Consider the following 25,463-nt stretch of genomic DNA (forward strand, 5'->3'; position numbering starts at 1 on the left):
CAACAGAGAGTTATCTAGCCCCACATGTCAGAGTGCTAAGGTGGAGAGACCCTGATTTAGCCCCATCCTCAGATTTTGATTTAATTGGTGTTGAGTGGGGCCAGAGCTTCAGCATTAAAAAAAAAAAAATTCTCCAGGTGGCTCTAACCCCTGCTTAGGGGATGTGGCAGAACTGAACCACTCGAGTGGCTGGCACCCAGCCGGGAGAGGGGAGAAGGGCTGGAGATGCAGGCGAAGAGATAGATAAGCAAGTTCATTCTGGCTCATGTATTCTAAGAGCCTTTAATCTCAATCTGTTAGCAAAATCCCTTTCTTAGTTTCCTAATTTGTGAAGAGTTTTTACTAATTTAGACTCTGCTCAAGTTCCTCTTATATAAAAGTCCTAGAATGAGTATGGGGTTTGGGAGTCAAACCATGTGACCTTGGGCAAGTTTCTTGACCTCTCTGAACCTCAGTCTCCTCCTCTGGAAAAGAAAGACTATACTAACTGCCTTTCAGAGGGGCCACAAGGTTATATAAAGAACATACCACAATACCTAGCCCACAATCAGTATCTCACAAAGTTCCCTTACCTCTCTCACAACAGCCATGTGTGAAGTATGACTTGTGATTTTTCCCTGATTGCCCAAGGTGGATGGTTACATAGTGACACCTGTCACATCAAAACCTCTTTTAAAGTATTGTCTTTAAAAATAAGTGTTTCTTGGGGCTGGCCCAGTGGCATAGCAGTTAAGTTCACACACTTGGCTTTGGCGGCCTGGGGTTTGCAGGTTTGGATCCTGGGCGTGGACCTATGTACCACTTATCAAGCCACGTTGTGGCAGCGTCCCATATAAAGTGGAGGAAGATGGGTACGATGTTAGCCCATGGCCAATCTTCCTCAAGCAAAAAGAGGAGGATTGGCAACAGACGTTAGCTCAGGGCTAATCTTCCTCACAAAAAATAAATAAATAAATAAAACTCCCGCTGAGGGTCTGTGGCCACATTAAAAAAAAAAAAAATTCTTTTAAATATCCCTTTTATAAGTAAAAATACTCCTCCAAAGAGAACAGATTTATCAAGTATTTACCTAGGTCCCTAAGCCCAAAACTATAAGATGTGTTTGCCACAAGTCTACGTCGTAGGGATAAGATAACTAATCTAGCGATTAATATCCAAAACAGGGGAGGAGAGGCAAATTTTAACATTATATGCCCTAAATATCTCAGAAACCAGTAGCAGGTAGATACAAGACTTCCCATCAGCAGTACCAGGATCGTAGAACACCATTTTCCAATAACAGCAGCTGACGCAGACCCATGCACCCCCCACCCCAGTACCCCAAAAAGTACTTGATACGGGTTTTGGGAACAGTTCTCGGCGAAAGACAACAGTGTTTAAAACAAACTCCAAAGAGTAAATATTTTAATTTTCTTCAAGAGTATTCTGTATTCTTAATTTCATAATGTTTTAAATAGTCACACTGACAAGTTACAGTTTCACAAAAATACTCATACAGCATCAGTATTCTTCAAGTATTCACATACATCCATAATGACCCTAACTAGGAAAATTAGGAAACTTAGCAACGAGAGTCAACGTACACAACGTATGTTCTTTGACTTGTGGTGAGATCAGTTCAATGTCCAAAATCAGTCAGGATGGACTAACATCAGAGCCGAACTCAGTGCCCCTACCAAACTTTGCAATGAAAAAGCAAATAGTCCTGTGTGACCGACAAGCTATACAAAACATGTAAGACAAACCAACTAGAAATTGGAAGCTGCCATTTCATATACATGAAACACATGTGATACAGCAAAGTAAACATATTTTTTAAAGGAGGGGCTGCTACTCCAACCACCCAGAGCATTAGAGACGTCATTGAGCCCACATCACATTGACAACCTCTTGGAATAGGCAGACAGCACTCTGGTGCTTACTATGAAGCAAGATGCTTGAAACCAAGGGGCCAACAGTTGTTACAGGAGGTGAAACTGTATCTCTAATGCCTGTTTTAAAAAACTGCTGACATCTCAAAATATGAATTGTTGAAACTCACTTAAATTTCTTGTCTCAAAAGAAGCCATTATGGTGGTTAGAACGCCTTTTTTAGCTCTGATTTGCAGGCGCTACGGTGAAAAGAAAATACTTCTGATTTAAACTGGCTGACTTGCAACTGTGCATATAAAGTCTATAAAGGGAGTGTGCCTAGCATGATCCTAAAAAATAAATTGGCGTTAAAGCGCTTGACTATTCTTGTATGAAAAGACTAGCTGTATCTTCCAGTAAACAGAAATAAGATTTCTTGGTAATGAAAGAAATCTTTTTTTTTCTTTCATTATCAATACACTATACCAATAACCTTCCTTTTTAACCTAAGACTCACAAATTTATATTTGACTTATTCTATTTGATACCAACTGGTATGTCCAGTTGATGCATTTGCAGATACGAAAGAATATCTTTGCATTTGCATAGTCCCTTACTTTCAAGGACCTTAAAGAAGTTGATAGACATTCTTTCATGTCTTTAGGTCAAGAGGACGTGAAGGGAAACAGAGAAGACTGCTCACTATAGAACACTAGCCCCGCCACACTCCTCACAATCCTGAGGAATTATACCCAGTGCAGGTGTAAGAAAACTGATGCAATGTTAAATGATTTCTCTTAAGTCACGTAGCTTTTTACAATATACAAAATTTGAATTAATGTTAAGACAATTAATTGTTAATCCTGAAACCATTTAGTGCAAATGTGGATTCCTCATTTTAAATTGCTGAACTTCGGCTCTGCCTGCCATTTGTGCACTCTGCTGAGACTGCACATGGTCAGAGAAGCTGAAACAGAAGACACTCGCGGAGACACGCCGCCTTTGGACGAGCAGCCCCCCGCAGGCGCAGACAGGTGTTTGGGCTGTTTGGAGACTGCACAAAGGCACTAAACCTACCGAACACAGTTTTTAAAGGAGATGGTTAAAAAGTAATTCCCTTAAAAGCTGGAAATATTCTAATAGCATTTAAGAGTGACACATGGCAGGAGGCAGGAAACACTGGTTTTTAGTATTTTTGCCATTCTAGGAGCACTGCTACTTGGGAAGATTTTTTTTCTTAAAGTGAGTTTTGCATTATAAAAATATTGATGTTAAATATATGTGCTTAGGTGGGAATCCAAATTGTATCCAAACTTTATTAAAATGAACGTCTACTGCTACCATGTCTAGAAGAAACATTGTATTACATCAATCCTGAAAGACGAATGTTGAGTGGACGTTTCACTTGTAAGGGCAACATTGGGACAGACAGAAAGGGAAACTGAGGGATCCAAATCAGCCCCCTTCAAGAGAAGACATTGCTAGGGTCTTCACTGCCTTCACATCTGGGATGTAAGGTGGACTTAAAATGCTCCTATAACACTGTGGGGTTCTGAGACTCACTGACGGATCTGGATCAAGCCTGCTCACCTGACTCCTTGGGGTGATACCTATCTCAGGCAACAACTGGACACATGCAGTCTACTCCACTCAGAGGTATCACATCAAAAGTCAACCACACAGGCACTGTGGCCGTTCAGAAATGCATTACTCTAAGAGATCCAAGATCTAAAGGAGCCCGGCTACTCTGTGTGATGTGACCAGAGTGCTCTCATTCAACAGTGCCACCAGTCTGAAGTGTCACAGGTCTGAAGCGCTCTAGTGAGCATTACATCCCATATCATCATTCTCACGCACACACGCATGCATGCACGCCCTAATCATCTGAAAATCTCTGTTGGGACTTGTCGTAAGAAACCCCTTCATTTATAAAGAGGGACACTGAGGCTTAGAGAAATTAAATGTCTTGGCCAAGTCATCTGCTTGATAAGTTACAGATCTAGCAACCCAAGGATCCTGCCTAACACTCTTTTTAGTGTGTTGTCGCAATACAAAAGACTTTAAAAAAGAAAAAATTAGGGATACTTAATAGTGCAGAAGTATTCAAATATATATAGGTCCTCTACATAAACATCTCAAGTAAAGAGCATATTGGTTAAACCTACACTGAATAGAGGTTCAACACTGAACCTTTCTGACACACGAGGTTTCCATTCCCAAACATGGGTTCTAACGATAGCAGGTGCAGGAGGCAGAACACAGAGAGAACCATGGAGATTACATTATAAAGACATATGTTTAGATGGGATTTACAAACCTGATTTATCAAAAGACGGGTCCATTTGCAACTCAGAGTGTAAAGAAGAGGATGATTATCTCTCCCTATATCCAATTGAACTTTAAGTATAACTATGGAAAATATATTTGAAAGTTAAAGAGATTTAAAAATTTTAAGTTTGATTGAGTGTTTTCCAGTTTGATGAACCATCACAGATAACACACATAGCATGTTCCATTGTAAAAGAAAACGGAGAAACCTGGGGCGGAGGAGCGGCGTGGTCGGAACATGCCCCAGAAGCAGGCTTGACCCTTCACGATAATAAACAGCAATAGCTAGTGTTTACTCAGGACCATGGTCTCCATGGCCTCCACTGAATTGGGACCGAGTCACAAATGGTTCTGTGATGTTTAAACAGGTAGTTACTCTGAGCACTTCCCTTTTAAGTTTTTCATCAGTAAAAAGGAAACAAAATAAAATTAGATGCTACTTAACACAATTTTTATAAATTCCAAATGTTCAGATTTTTGGTTTACATTGCTTTCTTGTTGAGAACATTTAAAGAATGAAATCGACTCAACGTCATTTTCCAAACCCCAAACTGAAGTGTAGCTCATTTTCCAAATTCACCTCGACAATATTCCCCCCGCTTTAGAAAATGAGAAGTCATATCACGCAGCTTTAAACAGTGGATGAATACAAAGTTCTACATTCTCTTTCTGCCAGATTAATCTACAGTCAGGGACTGGGTTCTTGAGAACAATCTCCCACTCACTCCTAGGTAATGATTTACTTGATATTAACCAAAATCAATTTTGAGAAAGTGTTCCCAAGCATCTTGGGATAAATCATAGTATTGCATCTATGAATATGCTCTAAGAAAAGCAAAATATTCATGGAATCATAAAACAATTTTACCTTTAAATAAAAATACTTTATTCATTCCTGACAGGTTATCAAAATGTACACTGTTAACCAAGTAAAAACAGTAACTCGAAATAGTTAACTAGGGCATATTCAGACGATTTTTGGTTAATTTTAAAAGAGTGAAAACCACTTCCAATCTCCCTTTCCATACATTCCTAACAAGTTGCACTATACCTGCTTAAAATTGAACATATAAATAATCATATGGGCCCCTGTTCATTACAGAATGCACATTTTCATTTACACTTAAAATAAATGAAAACTATTACATTTGAGTTACCTTCCTTTGCCAAAAACTTCCAGACTTACTCCTTACATAAAGAATATAGCACGAATTGTATTAAACTAAAAACACATACACACACACAGGATAAAGTGCAACACAACAGAACATGTCTGCGACGTCCACCTTCTCAAAGTCCCACAGAAGGATTTTCTGAGTTAATGGAAATAATGTTCTCAAGTGCATGGACACTAAATCCAACAGACTAGGTTATTTTTTCCTCACTGATATTTATATTGAAAACCCTATTTGCTTTGCTTTCCCTGTGGCTTCTCTCTCTCATTCTCAATGAAAGTTTCGAAGCAGTGATTCTTTTTAAACTTGAGAAAAATCAACTCCTCAGAGCAACATATTTAGTGCTTTCAAAGTGTTCAAATGTTTTTGAGCACTCTGTACTGTAAAAGGAGGTTTCCAATGATATCTCATCTGTAACAAGGAGAATTATAGTCATTTTAATAAAAGCAAGCATTCCACTAACTTGGCAGCAAATGCTTTAAGGACTTTTGACACCAGCCACCAAACATTTCTATAGGCAAGTACCAAACTAGCCCTAATATGTCAGAAGTTTTTGGTTGCATGTTGTTTTTGATATTAAATTATTTAACTAAGAAATGCTTTTGTTCCTGAGATGAGCAAAATAAAATTAAGTGAGTTCCCTCTACAGCGGCCAATGGGCCACTATGCTCCTTACTTCTACCCTCATCTTCATCAAGAATCGCGTCTGAAATATCAGTCCTCCCCATGGCGCCATTTCTGTGACTCGTCTTGCCGAACATCTGGTCTAATTTGGTTTCTCATGCCACCTAACACGTTTGACGTTGCTTCTGTGGCAACAATCAGAGGTTTCACCACCGCTGGAGGAATCTGGCGCAGGACTTCGCCCACTGCACCAGTGACCCCTCTGCTCTCGTGTTCTCGAGCTGCTGTTTCATAAATGGTCTGAGCCGTGTCCGTAATTCCCTGAAAGGGGGAAGGGGAGAAGAGGAGTAAATCACTGGTCAGAAAACTCTCTAAATTATCCTATAATACACACTTTAGTACAGTCAATCAACACTATGTTTATAACTAGACCAAAAAAACCTGCTTTTGAGATAACCCAGGATAGTTATTTTTATGACAAAATTCTAATTGTAAGGGAAAGTAAGAGGCAATTATTATGATTTAGTATTTTGTTGTGACATTTGTGTGTGGAAAATGTACCTAAACTACAATTTCACATAGGGAAGCTTACAGAAATATTTAATGATCCAAGAATAGCTTTTCTGGCACTATTAATCACTCTGGTTAAATCAAACATAGCAAACAAAGTTTCTGGAATAAATATAATCACTAAAAATATATGGTGATAGTTCCTTTGATTCAACTGTAACAAGAAAACCTAATTCTACTAAGCTCCAGAAAATTATTTAATTTGTTTTAAATTACTGGCTATGTATAAGAAAAGATAACTGTGGAACATTCAATTAAGATAAAAGGCTAAGTAGAACATTTTATTGGATTAAACAGAGAAAATTCTGAGACCATAAGGCAGGAACATGTTTAATAATCAGAAACAAAGCTTCTGCAGCATTTTTAAACCTTTCTCATAACTGTATGACATTAAAATAATCATGACTGCTAGCTTTAAAGCTGAATATACAAACGTGGAGGTCGAGCCAAAGTAGTAAAACTTTACACATGACTTTTGAATGTCTACCATTTGTCTAACTCAGAAATCCCTTAGGGCACACGAGGGCCGTTCCACTGTGACCGTTTCAGTGAAGGGCACAGCACAAGGAAGTTCGGGCTCCCCAGGGAAATCAAGGAACCTTGTCCTAACCCAGAATCTAGCCATCACTTTGACAAACTAACAAGAGTATCATTTCTACCCAGCACAGAGGTCAAAAACATGTAACACCATAGGGCAAAAAAAAAAAAAGAAATCCAAAAGAACTAAAAAAGAAAAAAGGAAGTGCTATTTTTAAAACTATTTCCAAGATAAAAGCCAATAAGTAAAACCGTGAATACAGTGAAGAAAATGCTTATAATTTATACAGTTGCCCACGTCATCTTCCTGCACCCTCCCCCAGCTCCCCTCTCTAACCCATAAACAATAATCAGGTATTAGTTTATTACAATACAATGATTAACACCACCACGTCTGGAGACAACAGAAGTAAATTTAAATCTCAACTCCATCACTTAGCTGCGTGACCTTACACATCCTTTAAATGGGGAATTAAAATACTGTGGTGATTGTTAGAATTAAATGAAATAACGCATCCAAAGAGCTGGCACAGCTTAGCAGGTACTAGGTGTCTGTTAAATGATTCCTAGTTAACTCCTACTACCCTCACCACAATTCCCTGACTACCACGTAACAGAATTATGTAAAGCAGGGGTGGGCAAACTCTCATGGTAAAGAGCCAGATGGTAAATATTTGTGGGCCACACAATCTCTGTTATATGCGTTTTTTTTCTTTTTACAATCCTTTACAATTGTAAAAATCATTCTTAGCTAGAAGGTCCATACAAAAACAGGCCTGGGCCAGATCTGACCCACAAGCCATAGTTTGCAGACCCCTGATTTAAAGGAGGAGCCTATCTGTGAAACACATGGGATGTTTTCTCCTGATCTTTGAGTTATTAACATCTAAAAGGAAAAAGAAACTTATCACCACTTAGCAACTTCTATTTTAAAAGTTCTTTAATATAGAATTCAGATTGAGTCTAATAAAGCACACCGTACCGCCCAATCCCTGCCTGCTGCTCTCCCCCTCCCTTCCTTCATTCTTCCTGTTGATGGAGTTAGAGAGAGAACTCAAGGGTAGACCCAGATACCCGGCTCCAACCCTGGGTCCACCACTGACGCCATGTACACTGGGGAGGCCATTCCTGGCCCTTTTCCTCATCTGTAAGGCAGGAAGACCACCTATCTTTAAGGATTACTATACACTTGCACACAGTAAGCACACAAATATTTATTTTAAAACGAATATAGATTAAATTAGGCAAGCATTTTGCAAATTGCAAAGTGCTACATATCCAGTGCTATTACATCCTGCTGCCCCTGCTACACCCTGAACCCAGGATCATTTTTACAAATCTGATTTCTAACATGTCTACTGATAACTAGTGCAATCCTGACATCTGCAGGAATAGGTCTGACTGGTAATTCTCTCTCTTTATTCTCCCAACTAAATCTCTTTTTAAGAAAGGCGACCAGCAGTCTTGCCTTTATTTATTCACCAATGCATTTCTTGGGGGCCCTACCTCAGTGGGCTTCCCACCATTTGGGACACAGAGGCTACTTTTGCCAGGTAAAGGCTATCCCAGGCACTTCTGCCTGTCAGAATATGAAGAAGAAAATGTCTTTAATGAAATCCTAATACATGAATCATAAGTAAAACGACCTCAATCTTCATGTCATATTAAAAAGTATGTCAAAAAGACAGGGAATGTCCCTGACAACACTCATAAAGAACCAGGGTTCACTGGCGCAACTAAACTGCAATTTGGCAATGCTTAATAAATGTCGAGATTCAAATAGTTACAAATCACCAAAACCACCCTTAACAGCTTCTTGCACGTATGAACAAAAGGACATTTATATGAAGATTCCTACAGCAGCGTTTTAGGGAAAAAAATGGAAACAGTCTACCACCAGGAAAATAAATAAATTATGCCATATTCACACAATGAAATATTATAAGTTTAAATGAGATCTACATATATCAACACTGATCTCTCTTGAAAGACATGTTACAGAGTGAAACAAATAACGATACCATTTATGTTAACTTTTAAAATATAAACAATAGTATGTTTCGCTTATGAATACATACTTATATAATAAAACTATAAAAACACATACAGAAAAAATATATACCATTTTGAGGATAGTGAAGGTATAGGAATGGGATCAAGGTGAGTGATTTACCTGAAGTTGTATTTCTAAACAAATTTGAGTTAAAAACAGCCAAGTATAAAATGTGTTAAATTCAGTTGGTGAGAACGTGGAGTTTGTTTCTACTCCTTGCTTGCTTCCGCATGTAAAGAGAGTCGGTCTTTCCACTCGATCACTACTCTTGTCGTAAGCCTATCAGTCACAATGTCGCCCTCTTCTCTTACCTCACACAGGTATTTGCACTCGCTATTGATAGCAGTTCCAAATCCACTCCCAGAGGTTTCTTGGGAACAAACTCCAACCACGGAAAGCTCTTTAGATGAAAGCCAGGAAAGCACACAAACTGGTTCTGGCTCGTCCACTCAAGTGTTCACTTACCTCCTTCACAACACTGTAGGCCTTGGCCACACCTTCCCTCAGGTCCACGGGCTGGTGGGCTAACCGGTGATGAGGAAACCTTTTGATCTTCTTGGGCTCAACAGAAAGGGTACCAGGAGACACCATGTCATAAGCAGTCTCTGCTGCTGCCTGGATTATCATAACAGAAAGTAAGCAATGAATCAGAAGGAAGTTAGGAGAGCTACGCTCTAACAGCGCACTTCCTACAGGGAGTGAGGAAACACAGAGGGACTCACACACCCTGATACAGGCACGTCTGCAGTGTCTGAATTCTTTACAAGCATTTATTACTTTTATAAAAAGAACATTAAAGGGTACATTAAAAACTAATATCTGGATTGAGCTTATTTTTTCAGCCCCTCCTCTGTCCTCTGAGAACACTCCCTGTTATCATGTTAGTCAAGAGTGCACAGTCTGTGAACAACTGGATAAGGTCAACCGGCACTTAATCCTTAATATAACAAATTTCCACAGGACTACTGTTTGATCTATAATTTACATTTAGCTATGATCTTTTCACATAAATGTGGTGAAATAAATCCTCAGCTAACTTAATGGTTATAATTTACCTGAAACAGGCAAACAAATTTGACACTGTATTCCACTGCTTTATTCTACTAATTATATAACACTGGACAGCTAAGCAATAAAACAAGCATGATATTAAATCACTACAAATAAACTACCTACTCTCAACATTTTGTATATTTTCACAGTATCATTTTAAAACAAAATAACCCAACCATTTTACAATGGCTCTTCCTCTTTGTATAGATTTAGAAAGTCCGTGGAAAGATACCTGTATGGTTTGAACCATTCTGTTTGTAAGTTCTAGAGCAGCCATCGCTGTTGAGGTGCCAAAGGAGGCCGCGCCTCTCTGAAATCCTCGGACAATGCGCCCATCCTTCCGGTATTGCTCTATTGGTAACCAGACCAAGTCCTTCAGGCCTTGCACTAGAACAACAGTCAACACATAGAAATCAACGGGAGTGTGGAGCTCAGATCTCCGCTGTCATTCTAACCCCTGAAATGCGAGGCAAAGCTTTGTATGTATGACTACACATGTAGATTTTCTGCAAAGATGGTCCTCATGTAGACTCTCAAAGGCATCCATAACCCCAGAAGGGTTAAGAAACACTGATCAGGCAAAATAAATTATCTTTTGATTAAAAAAGAAAACTCACCTAATTGTACTAGTGAATGCATAGGCCCCACACCTCCCAGGATTCCTGGTAGTTGGTTCTTCTTAATGTCAGTAAGCCATTCAGTGATTGCATATGAGAATAATTTGTCAACACCTAGCAAACTAGAGGAAATGACTATTAGTATATGGAAAGGAGAAAGAAATTTACAGGTTTAGACAAGTTTGGGGGATTTTTTTTACTTAAGACAAAAAAAAATTTACAAATTACAAGGACAAAACATTACAATCAATCTGAATATATACATATATATGTGTACACACATATACATAATCCATATGTAATGTTAATTTCTATAATGCTTAGGTAATATGTATAAGTGTGTTTCTCCACTCTTCTTATTTCTTGAACATCTAAAGCTCTGACATAGGATTAACTCAACATCTGTAAATTGCCACATGGTTCTTAGCTATCAAGAATTACTACTTTGTGAATTTCCGGTCTTTTCACTAAATAAGCTAATTTACAACTTTTGGAAATTTAAAAAAATATAACTATGGCTGTTTTTGAAAAATACTACTCTGTTCAAACTACTTCTACTCTTTCAGAATAAAAATAGCCCCTAATCAATAAGAATCCTCTAAACATGAGCTCTCTACAGACAATACTGTAAAATAATTAAACTATATATGCTTGCTAAGAAAACTCAATATTTAATTTGTTGTACACTTTAGTAAGCACACCGTACAGCCTCACAGAATAACCCAACTTACCCATGTCGATAGAAGAGCCTCTTCAGCTTTAGTTCAGAGCAGTTTAACTGCGCCAGACCAATCAAAATCCCAGCTAACGTACCCTTTAAAATTAAAAAAAGGCCAGATTAATCTGTAAATTGAGAGATTCAACATTTAAAATAGTTTTTATCTGGGAAAGTCAAAGCAATATTCACTAAGGAGGCTAAAACACTTAAATTTTTACAGCAAAAAAAATACTTATAATATGTATGACCCAATTTATATCAAATTTTACTCACGGGACCTTAAGTAAATGATATTTAATTTACTTAAAACAGAATTAAATTTTAACATCTTGCACTTCATTTCAAACATATATATAAACTATGGCAGAAAAAAGTTTGAAAAAAATTTAGTCCCTTAGAAAAACAAATGAGAAAATTTTGTAGAGTATATTTGTGCAAAGTTTCCGAACCTGATCCATCGATACATGTTTGCCATGATAATCAAGTCGAATAGGAACTTCTGATGTGAACCTAAATTCTCTGAAGATAAAGAAAGGAGGGAAGTTATTTATATTCAAAATTACTAATAGTTGAAATTAGATATAAATTAATTTGTTCAACTGCAGAATAAAAACAAAACCACAAAATAAATAATGTGAACATCTTAAGGCCTAAATAAAAGAGAATGTCTTTTAGTTCTACCTTTTCTTAAGGTAATATAACAAAAACTGATGTTAGTCATGTTATAAATTGTATTTATTTTATTATGTTTAAATTTTCTCACAAAAACTTTTTACTAGTTTACTAAATAATGTTTATCTTAGAAAAATTTATTCTGGCAGATATTCTCAATTCATAAAGAAAACAAATTAATAAAAGCAACCTTTAAGATTAAACCAAATAATATACTCATTACCAAGAAGTAAAAAAGAGAAGAGGTAAGGTAATTATTTTAGCTCCATGACGAAGCAGAAGGAGCCCGGGAACCCGGACGTGAGTCCCGGTTTTACCAGTTACATGGGATGCAATCATGGGCAAGTAACTTCCACTCTCTGAGGATAAGTGTCTTCAGCGGTAAATTTAGAAAGTACCACCTACATTGGTGAATTTTAGTGAACATTCTTGAAAGTAAAGCTTGTGAATAGGATATGGACACACAAATACTGGGAGTTCTGCAAGAATGGAATTATAACTACACCCTGATGGTACACACCAAACAAACGGAGCTGGTCTCCACAGCTGGACTGTAAAGCGGAACTTGGAACACATTGTTTCTACAGAACTGACGTCACTGGTTACACCCTACACCATCCCAAAAAAGCCCACTCAACTACAGTGACACGGAAATGCTGTATTTACAGCAGTCACTACAAGAAGCCTGGAATCCCAGGTCATCCCTCATCTTCCGAATACTCATCTCCGTTCAGTTCTCTGGGCAACAGCGCCTCGATACCTGCCTATCTGCCTCTTCCTTTCTTGCTCTTTTTTTCTTTATGGCATATACTAGGGCAAATCATATATTTTAATTGTTTGTAAGCTCCATTCAATAGGGATTTTTCTCTACTTTGCTCAGTGTGCCTCAAACAAAACCTGGCATACAAATAGTAAGTACTCAATAAATATCTGTGGAATGAAAACTGCTTGGCGGGTGAAAGGGGAAGGACTATTACGCCGCCTTTCGGAAAATATACTGAATTTGGGATTTAAGACTGTGTTCTAGCCCTGGCTCGGCCACTAACTAACTGTGTGGTCTTGAGCAAGTCAACTCACCTCTCTAGGCACTAACTTCCTCATCTGTAAAGTGAGTAATCTGGACTATATCACTGATCACCACCCCAGGGTCCTGGACCCTCGAGGAGCTTTTGAGAGTAGAAACAGAAATCTATAGGCTATTCTAAATAGTCTAATGAGAAAAATAAACATTAACCTAAGTAAGTTAAGGCTACATAAGCTGACTAAAAAGTGTCAAATTTCTTGGCTTTCAGGCCAGAATTGTAACAATTCAATTTCTTTTATACTTAACCAGTGTTTACAGAAAACAAACTGGTAGTTTATATGTGATGAATATAAAATGAGAATTTAAATTATTACATAGGATACACAATTTTTTGGTAGGAAAAATTTTTTAAAATAAAAATACCAATGTGGAAAATAATAAAAGAGGTTCTTTTGTGGTGAAAAGGTTTGGAAACATTAGAGATCATCTATCCCAGGATCTTTCCAATTCTCATATTCTATTATTTTTTTCTATCTATTTTCCTCAGTATACAAGGTATTTAAAACATGAAAACATTTTAAAATAGTTATACTGCCCACTTTAGGCTATACCTGAAGTCTAACCTCAGAACTTAGAGGGAAAGAGAATTTGGGGATCACTGATGTCAACGGGAGAAGAATACGGAAAACCAGGAAAGGCAGCTAATTGTTCTCACAACACAAGTGGCTTTGATCTTCATCCCTCCTCCTTCCAACAGAGCCAAGACTCCATCCCTACCAGCAAGGGTTGGGAAAGAAAGACGATGGGAAGAATAAATGGGTTTGGAAACGAGGGATAAACTCCAGTGGGTTTAGGAAGAGTCAGGAATGACACAGTGATGAGGAAGGGCAGACAGAGACAACTAGATAGACAATACCCATAGAGGAAAAGGCAGGAATGCCAAAGTTGAGGGGAGAGGGGGACAGAAGGAAGAAAAAGGGAAGAAGCTAAGAGGAAGAGGAAATTCCTACCACAGAATCAACAGAGAGATGAATCCTGAACCTGGGTTACTAAGTGTAAATGAGAGGTGCAAGTTAGGTGGTGATCACACAGAAATAAATACACCAGTTGATTATTTGGCGCTGCAAAGAAAAGCTGGCATGACCTCATGACTACCAGTACACAAATGCATTAAAGAACAATCCTCAAAACTCTAAAATCACTTCATTTGTTATCAAAATTAAATGATTTACCTAAAAAAGACAGGCTGATCACTAAATGACGTTTCTTCAGCTGAGAAGTCCTTCTCTTCCTCCCCATTAGCCACTTCCACGGAACTGGCACTACCATTTTGGGAAGGGTGCTTTGGCCCAGGGAAAGAAAGAACTAGATTTGGCTCCTTTGAGGAGCTTAAATGCCTTGGCAAACTGCAGGTGACATCAGCTCCAGGAGACTTTTTAACTGAAAACATAAGTGCACATTTGAAAAATCAGGTATGTTTCCTTAGAGTAACCATTTTAAATCAATCTAGATTTAACTTGTTTTGCTACATTTCACTTAATAAACACAATTACTACAGAGAAATTTGACTTTCACCTTTTAAATTATTACTTTTACATAAACTATATTTGCATAATTTAAAAATAAACACAGAATACATTTATATAAATGAGAATAAATATTGTAAGTATATTCTCAAAAAGGCCTCATAACAATCAAAATCAACCCAAATACTTGTTATAGACTTTTTCAAACTGTACATATTTAATACCTTCTGGATCTGGAGCCATTAGAAGCTCTACTTCTGTAGTAAGACTAGTGAAGAAATCCTTCAGGAAGAACAAGGCATCCTAAAATTAAGAGACATAATTATAACTAGAAGGGGGGGGGAAGGTACATCTATTTCTAAAATCATGAAACAAAGTACCTTAACGTCTCATATTTTACTCATTATTCACATACAGCTATAATATATTGAGTCCTTACTCTGTGTCAGGCATTGTTCGTATTCTCAATCTCTTCTCTCTCTCCCCCACCACACACACATACACACACACACACACTTCATTGTTAATTCTCACAACTCTATGAGAAAATTAATTTATAGATGTGAACATTAAGACACAGAGAAGTTAAAAATTACAAAGCTAGGAAGGATTTCTAAAAGTACATTTTAGTTTTCTTGGAAATACAGCATTCTTACTCAGCATTAGTTCTCATTCTAAATTGACAGTGGTAACATTACTAACAATAATAGTAGCAGCAATCATGTACTGAATATTCGCCATGTGCCTTAAAAGTTCTTAATGTCTTATTCCTGCTTTACCACTATGTTTTATTGCCTTAATACATTTTCTTCAGTAGACATGATATTCAAAACAAAAATTAACAAGAAAATCACCCATTCAGTGTGGTCTCTTCCGAAATTATATAATTACAAACAAAAATGTATGGATCTGTCTTGATGCTGTACATGCAAGCCATATTTGCCGGTCATTAGCAGCTTCATTTTGCCTACCTCACTCAAACTAACAAATCCATTTTGGAGAACATGAAAATTAAATGCCTGGGCCTGTTCTTTCTTATTCTTCCCTTCTATTTTAAAAATTCTACATTAATATGAAATATTAACATTATACTAAAAACAATGTGAAGGTGAATTACAGGGTCACAATATTTGGTAGCACACCAAGTTTGACCAACAATTCAAAAGCATCTGATCAACTACTGATCACATTTATCAGAAGTATAAATGATGTAAGTTAGAAAGGCATTTTTCTAAGTAACATAACATATGGGAGATTGAGGGATGGGCCTGAAGAGCAAGCAGGTAGTTTCAACAGTATTAGAAATATTCTAGTTCTACAGCAGGGTAGTAGGTTCATGAATTTTTCATTATATTATTATGCTTTACACATATATATTTATATATATTTTATATATTATTTACATGATACACATTTATTATATATTACTATATATGCATGTGTGTGTGTGTATATATATATATATCAAATATTACATGGTAACGAAGTTAACAGTATATAAAATGTTATTCTTTGGCCACTAGATGGTGATATTTTAATGCTATAAATGTTTGACTCCATGACTGACTTCAAAAAACACACAGAAAATTCCAGGTATAAAGTTGCTCTTTAAAAAAAAGGAAGACTCAAGAAACAGTAATTTTTACTACAAACGCACAAAACAGACAAAGGGATACTATTCATCAGCTTTTCAAAATGTTCTCAGAATTTTTAATTTTGGTATTTATGCTAAACTCTTTACAACTCAGTAAGACAAACAACCTAATTTTAAAACTAGCATCAAAAAGACTCTTCACAAAAGAAGATATACAAATAGCGAGTGAGCACATGAAAAGATGCTGAGCATCATTAGTCATCGGGGAAATCCAAATTAAAACCACAATGAACACCAAGTCAAACAGCTAAAATGAAGACGACAACACCAAGTTTGCTCAGAGTATGAGGCAGCTGCAGCTCTCATCTGTCACTGGTAGGAAAGTACAATGGCACAAAACTGTGAAAAACTGTTTGGCAGCTTCTCATGATGGTTAAACACACATCTACCCTATGACTCAGAAATTCTGTTTATATATATATATTTTGTTGTTGCTAGTGCCCAACAATTCCAACTCCTAGCAACCCTGTGGACAGCAGAGTGGAACCCTGCCTAGTGTTTTTGCGCCATCCTCTCACCTTCCGGCACTATATCAGACAATGCTCTGCTGCTATTCATAGTGTTTTTTTCATGGCCAATTTTTCCAGAAGTGGGTGGCCAGGTCCTTCTTCCTAATTTGTCTAGTCTGGAAGCTCCGCTGAAACCTGTCCACCATGGGTGACCCTGCTAGTTTATGAAATACTGGTGGCATAGCTTTCAGCATCACAGCAACACGCAGCCACCACAGTATGACCGACAGACAGGTGGTGTGGGTCCCTGACCAGGAAACAAACCCTGACTATGGGGGTGAGAGCGCTGAATCTTAACCACTAGACCACCAGGGCTGGCCATATATATATATATATATTTACCCAAGAAAAATAAAAACATATGTCCATAAAAAAAAAAGACTTGTATGCAAATTTCATAACAGCTTTATTCATAAGGGCCAAAAACAAGAAAAACACAAATGTAACTCAATAAATAAATGGATAAACAAATTGTGGTATATCCAATGAAGTAACACCCAACAATAAAAATGAATAGTTGATACATGCTACAACATAGATGAACCTCACAAACATAATGTTGAGTACAGGACGCAAGATACAATTTCATTTACATGAAGGTGTGGAACGGGAAGAGCTAATCTACGGTGATGGAAACGACGTAAATGGTTGCTTTGGGGTGGTGGAGACTGACTACAAAGGGACATGATGGGACTTTGCAGGTTACAGAAAATGTTCCACGTTTCAATTGGTGTAGTAGTTACTCAAGTGTATACATCTGTCAAGCTCAAACTGTATACCTAAATCTGTGCATTTTATTATATGCAAATTATACCTCAATACAATTTTTTAAAACTTAAAAAAATATGGTTTATTATTTATGCTATACTTTGACTACAAAATAGTTATTTCTAGCTTTAAAGTCCTATGATAGAGGATATTAATACTGCAATATGACAAAATGTTAAAAGAATTACTTTTAATGTCATTCTCAGGCAATTAAGCAACAATGCTGAAAAACCACAGATGTACAAACTGGTTCTGCTATACATTCATCATTTCCAACCTCAGCTGAGCACTTACTTATCTTACTAGAATGGTCTCACATCTCATCTCACAACCTGAATTAGGCCTTCAATGCCTTTACAAAAATCTTAACATAGCTAACTCCAGTGCATTCCTTAAGACCCAACTCAAGTGTTACTCCTTCCTGAAAGCCTTTCCTGATCACCTCACTCTTCCAAACTCCCAGCCCAGCTTAGGAACCCTCTTCTGTGGGTCATATCTTTACGCCTATCTTACCAGTTGTACTTATCAGAGTGTTAAAATGATCTGTTTTATGTCGGTCCCCCCAGTATTCAGAGCTCTTTGAGGATGGGAATGTTTATTCATCTTTGTATCCCCAGTATCCTAGTACAGAACCTGGGACAAAGCTGGCATTCAGCAAATGATTTGGAATTAATTAACATATCTTCCCTACACACATTTCTGGGCATACAATACTAAAATGAACACTAGACTAAGAGAGTCAGGAAATCTGGCCACTTCATATTTCAGATCTCACACTGCCTAGTTATATGACCCCCATCATCTACTTACCCCTCTACATGGAAGTCACTCCATCTGCCTAGTTTCCTGCCTATCCTACGTGCTGGGCACACTGGGCTTTGGAAGCAATTGCACCGAACTTCAAACAGTAATGCAGCTTTTTAAAAACATGAGAGGGCCGGCCCCGTGGCTTAGCGGTTAAGTGCGCGCGCTCCGCTACCGGCAGCCCGGGTTCGGATCCCGGGCGCGCACCGACACACCGCTTCTCCGGCCATGCTGAGGCCACGTCCCACATACAGCAACTAGAAGGATGTGCAACTATGACATACAACTATCTACTGGGGTTTTGGGGAAAAAATAGGGGAGGATTGGCAATAGATGTTAGGTCAGAGCCAGTCTTCCTCAGCAAAAAGAGGAGGATTGGCATGGATGTTAGCTCAGAGCTGATCTTCCTCACAAAACATAAATAAATAAATAAAATAAAATAAAAACATGAGAAAACAATGTGTTGCTTTCATACTTACTGTCTTTGATCTAGTTAAGATAAAGTCAGAGACATGCTTGGTAAGAAAAATATTACTCAAAGCATTATCATTCATCAACTGATTTGTTTTCAAGAGAAAAAAGGAAGAACACAAATATTTGGTTTTCTATTCAGATGACCATTTGCTATCTCAAAATATGTATGTCAATCTTACAAGAGCCAAACCAGGAAGGAATTTTTGGATGGTAATATATTTGTAGCATGGCTTTGTTTTCCTAGGTTTCATATCTTGGGGAATTATTTCCCATTCCTCCTCAGTTTAATCATAACATTTATTTCCCTGACTGTTTTCTCTAAGATTAATATTTCCCAATTTTAAAATCATAATGCTTTATAGTTCTAAAGAAATTAAGCTCAACATTTAAAAAAAAGGGTCTATTAAAGAAAATTGGGCCTGCTAAGTTGGTCAAGTCATGCCATAAAGATATATCTTGCTCATACTGGTGATTTCCACAGATCAAATTTCCCATAAATACTTCATCATATTCCTACTAGGTCAATGTATGGGTAAATTAAAAAAAAATATGGGTGTAAAAAGATGTTCTTCTCGTAATGAGAAAACAAAAATCTAAAGTACTCATTGGCAAGTCTGAACCAGCTCAGAAGCTACAGATATTAAAGTTTTCTGATATGCCTATATTTTGTCTACAGTATAAATATAATTTAAACTTATTCCTGAAAATATCTGTTACTTAAATAAAAAACCAACATTATTCAATCAATATTACTTAAGCAAACAAATAACCCCAACCACATATACTCTACTTCCAAACCTGAGCTCACGTCAATATAAGGTATAACTGGAGGGTTTTGTTATTTCAAAAGCAGATTATTTTAAAACCTCCATTTATTTTCTTCAGTTGTTATATGCTTCGTTAATAATAATAACAGTTAACATTTTTGATCTTTAACATTGTGTGCCAGGCACCAAGCTAAACGTTTTATATGCACTAGACTCATTTAATCCTCATTTTAAAAAACACGATGCTACGTGTATTACTATTTCTTCCATTTTGTCAATGAAGAAACTGAGGCTTGGAGAAGTTAAGTAACTTACCCGTAGCTACTCAGCTAGTAAAAGAGAACTGAGATTTAAACCCAGATCAGACTCCAAAACTATGTTCTCCACCATTATACTGTACTACTACAAAGCATCATATTTTCAGATACTTGGAATAAAGTTTGTAGAAGAAGCACTAACTATGTTTTAAACAGCTCTCTGGGTCAAAGAAAAACCCAGAATAATCTGACGGGATGCTTGCTAGAATATGGGAAAGTGGATTTCTTTATGCCTTTCCATAAATTTCTGTTGTTTGTGACCTGTTTAGGTGCCAATTTACTGATTTGTCATTCTGCTCAAAGCAGAAGGAATTCTCTGCCAGATGCTGCGATTAAGACACACTCCCTTCTATCTTTCAATTATAGATATCAGGGAGTCCTTTACTACTCTCTGAACATAACTGTATGTCTGCATTAGGAGGATGTGGGTAATGAGGAGAGAGAATAAGAAGCAGGTATTAAGGGCTATGTCACGTAGATAATGAGCAGGAGACTGGAGGTAACATCTAACAAGGTTTACTCACGCATTGCTCCGATTCCAAATGCCTAATGAATATGCCCTGTTCTTCACCAGCAGGAGTCTGCTTTAATTAAGCAACTTTCATACAAGTGAAACAATAATAAACATTATGATCCTACTAAGTTAAATCTCTCATTCTGAATGTGGGATACATATATGTTGAATCCTAACTCCAAGAATCACACCTGCAGTACAAACCTGGTCAATATTGAGGCGAAGTGGCATTAGTGACACTCCTAAGCAGCATTCCTGTGGGGACCTGCCAGACTCCGGGCGCACGTGCAATGCTTTAACTGTCAACTACAAGATAAGAAAGAGAACGGTGTTTTTCCCTCAATGATGTTATGCCCTTGTTTTCACTAAAAACAGGAAAAAAAAGAAAGGAAAAATCCCATTTCTATTCCCTATGTTAGAACAAAAAGTGGAATTGTTAACCCTCTTTCCTTAAAAACCTGAATCAAACTTTTTTGGGTACACATTCCCTCAAGAATCTGATGAAAGATATGGATTCTCTTCAGAGGAAAAAATGCAAACAATCATGCTGTACTAGCAGTCTCAAAGGAGTCTGCTGAGCCCCTGAAGCTAATCCATAGGCCCATATTCCAAAGAGTTTCTGTGAAGTTTTCTTCCAGAAGTCCTGAGCTAATCATTGATGCTCTACTAAAATGTAAAAAGTGTTAGAAATCTGGAACACTTCCAGCAATACTAAATATTTTGTGTAGATCACTATGGACTTCTGTTTTTCCTCAGGTATCAATATATTGGCAATTATAGTTAACAGACCCTAGAAGTGACGTGCAAAATAATTTTTAAAACATAAAACTTTACACAGCACATTTAAAAGGGATTTTCATAGGGGCCGGCCCGGTGGCGCAAGCGGTTAAGTGTGCGCGCTCCCCTGCGGCGGCCCGGGGTTCGCTGCTTCGGATCCCGGGCACGCACCGACGCACTGCTTGGTAAGCCATGCTGTGGCGGCGTCCCATATAAAGTGGAGGAAGATAGGCACAGATGTTAGCCCAGGGCCGTCTTCCTCAGCAAAAAAAAAGAGGAGGATTGGCGAATGTTAGCTCAGGGCTGATCTCCTCACCAAAAAAAAAAAAAAAAAAGGGGATTTTCATATTAAAATGAGAAAAAATATTCAGTAATCTTTCCCAGTCTAAATCTTCTGCAGTTAGATATAAAAACACTTTTCCAAAACAAATATAACAACAAAAAAACATGAAGTTTTAAAGCTTACCATGTTGGAATGAGCTTTTCGAGGCATTTCTTTACTGCAATACAGGTACAAAAACTTATTCATTTGTGACGTTGCCAGACGATCTCGAATCTCAAGATCCTGCACAATGAACACCTGCCGGGAGACTGGGTGTTCTAGGAGGCTGGAACTGCATTCCGGCTTGCATGGGGGGTAGACCTCATGCTGAAACTTCACCTGCACAGACAAGAAGAAGGAACCCGGAGCCATCTTCACATCTGATTTAAATTAGATTTTCTCTTTAAAATGCAAATATCACTCAGCATTTTCTTTGAATTCTCGGATTTCAATTCCACTTTCAGAGAACAACATAACATTCCTTCTTTTGTTCACTTATTTATTGATTGATCTGTGTGTACCCTATCATCCGAAGATAAGCTTGACTGACATTTTTTATTTAATCCTGGTAAAATCCCTATTCTTTTCAAGCAAAACCCTCAACAGGAAGAAGACATAAACTTATCACCTTGCATATCTATGAAATTGCTTGAAAATCAATCAATGGAGGCAGAGTTCAAGTCCCAAAAGAGGGCAAGGATACAATTAAATACAAGGAATTGTCATCACTACATTTCTATGTTAAGCACCCTACTACATGACACTTGCACAATCCCAGACAAGCTGACAGAACTGAATACATATGCTGTCATTGGCGGCCTGGCCCTACTGGTCTCTAGATGTTCACAAAGGACCTGACATGTGCTATTCAATGGCGGGCCTTCCCAGATAGATATTCCAAGGGCAGTGGTTCTCCAGGTGTGGTTCTGGGAAAAGCAGTATCAGAATCACCTGGGAACTCATTAAAAATGCAGATCCACAGGCCAACCTCAGACCTACTGAATCAGAAACTTTGGGGTCCAGCAACCTGTGTTTTAACAAGCTCTCAAGGGGATTCTGATGCCTGCTCAACTCTGAGAGACACTGTTCTAGGGGTAGCCTAGGAAAACAAAAACAAAAACAAAACCTCAGCCTTCTCAGAACGTCTGAGAAGGAAAAAGAGGTAAGAGTTTTATACAAGACCCCTGCACTTTTCCAACCCAAAGGGTTGGGACTGCCGGCTTAAGACCACAAGATGAGCACGAGGGGTAACCAAAGAACCCTACTAATGCCCCTACTTCAGTGGATTTTTGCTTTCAAAATGCCATCTTACCTTGCTTAACTGGATTTCCATTAAAAAGTCATGGTTTCTTCCTTTTCCCCCACATACCATATTACGTCCATGTCTTGTGGGTGTGTGAGAAGGGGAACTGTGGGGACTACTATAAATGGGAGAAAAAAACCTTTTGTGAAAGGAATATTCAAGGGAAGGCAATGAATGACATAAGGAAAAATAACAAGATGAAAAGGGAAAATAAGATCACAGAACTATCAGAACGTTGCCACAAATCCACATTTTTCATACTTTAGAGACTTTGAGAACATGAATTTTATTACTGCCATTAGGGCAATCATCTGCTTACTAAACATTTAAAACTACAGAAAAACCTAAGTATGCTATTGTTGTTCATACCACAGGATAGACTTAGAAATGCAACCTCCATATTAAGTTCCTTATCACTTCAGAAACCCTTCCAGTCAGAGTACAAGTCCTAGAAATCCCAATTAATACAGAAAAGAATTACAGTAAAGTCAGAAGTGTTTAAAAATTACTTCTTAGTTGAAAAAGTTAGTACATTGTTGTGCCAAAGGTTACTACTCCATGAAGCCCTTTCTGACCCTCCCCACCCCAATGAGAATGTTTGCCCCCACTATACCTAGTCCCTCTACCTAGTTCTCTTCTAGCACTAACCGAATAACACTCTTGTTTAACAAGTACTTCAGGAGCATCAAATCTTTGCTTAGTACACTGCTGGACGCTGGAGACTTAGGGGCATGCACGGTCCCTGCCTCCTGAGGCACACACTGCACTTCACTGCCCTCATTTGCTCACATAAATGTCTCTCCTTTTTGAATGGAGGGCAAGGTCTGGGTCTTATTCATTTTAGTGAATGTGCCTCTAACAAAAGCTCTGGTACATGGTAGGTACCTGAAAAATTTCTGAATGGAAATCACGTAAGTCATCATATTTTAGTAAAAACACAAACAATGCAAATAAGTTCACAAATGGAAAACTTTAAGAGTATCATTTAATTACAGTTTTTAATACTACTTTATAGATAATTCTTAAAATGATAAATTCTATGTATTTTTCTATAAAAAGAATATATTGGCCTGCCAAATAAACTTATGTAGAAATTAACTTACTTATAACTTTTAGCTGGAGAAGTAGGAGGGGCTGTTCCAAAATCTTTTCCTCCATAAAGATGCCAAACAAGAGAGACTTCTTTAACAACATACCGAATTACAGGAATAGGAAAGTGTAACGGGGCTTTGCTTGTATCTGTCTTCTTAACAGGCACACTAAAATAATTATCTCTTATCACAATTGCATCATCAACCATTACTTTTACAACCGGTTCTTCTTCCTTCTCCTAGGATCAAGAAACAGATAACACGTACTTTCTTATCTCAGTAGAAACCACTGATTATAGTGCATATCTCAATGGTATTTCTTGATTCTGCATTCTTTTTAATGATTTCAACATATAAAATGGAATAGTAAGTCCTGACATTAATGATCACACAAGATACTCTGCTTTATTAACCATAAAATGGACTCTCTGTTCTAGTTGAATCACTCCACAAGGACTCTTTATAGTCTACAATTTGGCTTTTCTACTTGTTTGACAATAAAAAGGCACAGATTTAGTGTGTGTTGATGTGTGTGCGTGTACGTGTGTAGTTATTTAATTCAAAGTCAATACTGCATTCCAAACATGACATACTTCAACATACTGCCAAATTACCATGTTCCTAAGAATGAGCTTACCCTAATAATGAGATTGCTTTTATTTTAATTTCCCAGAACTTAGTAAAATAAATACACTCACCTACTAAGTTACTACTAAGCAGTTTAATACATATATACTCCAAATGGTGATTCACTGGGTTCAATTTCAGCACCAATGCTTAACCATTTTGGTTAGTGAACTGTGGATTCACTAAATCCAGACCATGCTTTTTATTTTATTTTTTTTAATTTTTGTGAGGAAGACCAGCCCTGAGCTAACATCTGATGCCAATCCTCCTCTTTTTTGCTGAGGAAGACTGGCCCTGGGCTAACATCTGTGCCCATCTTCCTCTACTTTATATGGGATGCCGCCACAGCATGGCTTAACAAGCAGCGCGTCGGTGCACACCCGGGATCCGAACCTGCAAACCCCGGGCTGCCGCAGCAGAGTGCGCGCACTTAACTGCTTGCGCCACTGGGCCGGCCCCCAGGCCATGCTTTTTAAATGTGAGCATGATTCTAAAATGGAAATTATAAATATCAACCAACCATTAGCCTTCACACAAACCCCATCTCATCTCTCCCGATTCTTGGACTAGCAACTCTGTGCAGCACTCCTTCTGCCATTTAATTCCACTACCCTGAAGAGCTATCTTACTACATGCAACATCTGTAGTTCAATCATCTATGTAGGGAATTTTGCAAAGACAGAGCATTCTTCTCTGAGTCTCTGAGAGAGACATCATGGAAATAGTAAAGCATAACAAACATTTAAAAAGCATCAATAGTAAATTACAAAACAAAATAATTCTGAACT

The 25,463-nt window shown here is 37.7% G+C and overlaps 1 protein-coding gene across 3 annotated transcripts in view; it reads right to left on the minus strand.

The window, feature by feature from the left end:
* Positions 1 to 1,394: 1,394 nt before the first annotated feature.
* The window catches only part of ATG2B (autophagy related 2B), a 75,512-nt gene continuing 51,443 nt past the window's right edge, over positions 1,395 to 25,463 (minus strand). For all 3 annotated transcript variants that reach the window (XM_058567650.1, XM_058567649.1, XM_058567651.1), the window contains 12 exons: positions 24,061 to 24,287; positions 22,967 to 23,075; positions 21,799 to 21,993; positions 20,760 to 20,861; positions 14,973 to 15,051; positions 14,455 to 14,662; positions 11,976 to 12,045; positions 11,540 to 11,622; positions 10,809 to 10,930; positions 10,424 to 10,578; positions 9,604 to 9,753; positions 1,395 to 6,299 (listed from right to left, as the gene is read on the minus strand). In XM_058567650.1, coding sequence (XP_058423633.1) covers positions 6,069 to 6,299; positions 9,604 to 9,753; positions 10,424 to 10,578; positions 10,809 to 10,930; positions 11,540 to 11,622; positions 11,976 to 12,045; positions 14,455 to 14,662; positions 14,973 to 15,051; positions 20,760 to 20,861; positions 21,799 to 21,993; positions 22,967 to 23,075; positions 24,061 to 24,287 — 1,731 coding nt within the window. In that variant the 3' untranslated portion in view covers positions 1,395 to 6,068. The remainder of the gene's footprint in view (positions 6,300 to 9,603; positions 9,754 to 10,423; positions 10,579 to 10,808; positions 10,931 to 11,539; positions 11,623 to 11,975; positions 12,046 to 14,454; positions 14,663 to 14,972; positions 15,052 to 20,759; positions 20,862 to 21,798; positions 21,994 to 22,966; positions 23,076 to 24,060; positions 24,288 to 25,463) is intronic.

The sequence above is a fragment of the Diceros bicornis genome, chromosome 24 (genome assembly GCF_020826845.1).
Source record: "Diceros bicornis minor isolate mBicDic1 chromosome 24, mDicBic1.mat.cur, whole genome shotgun sequence".
Lineage (NCBI taxonomy): Eukaryota > Metazoa > Chordata > Mammalia > Perissodactyla > Rhinocerotidae > Diceros > Diceros bicornis.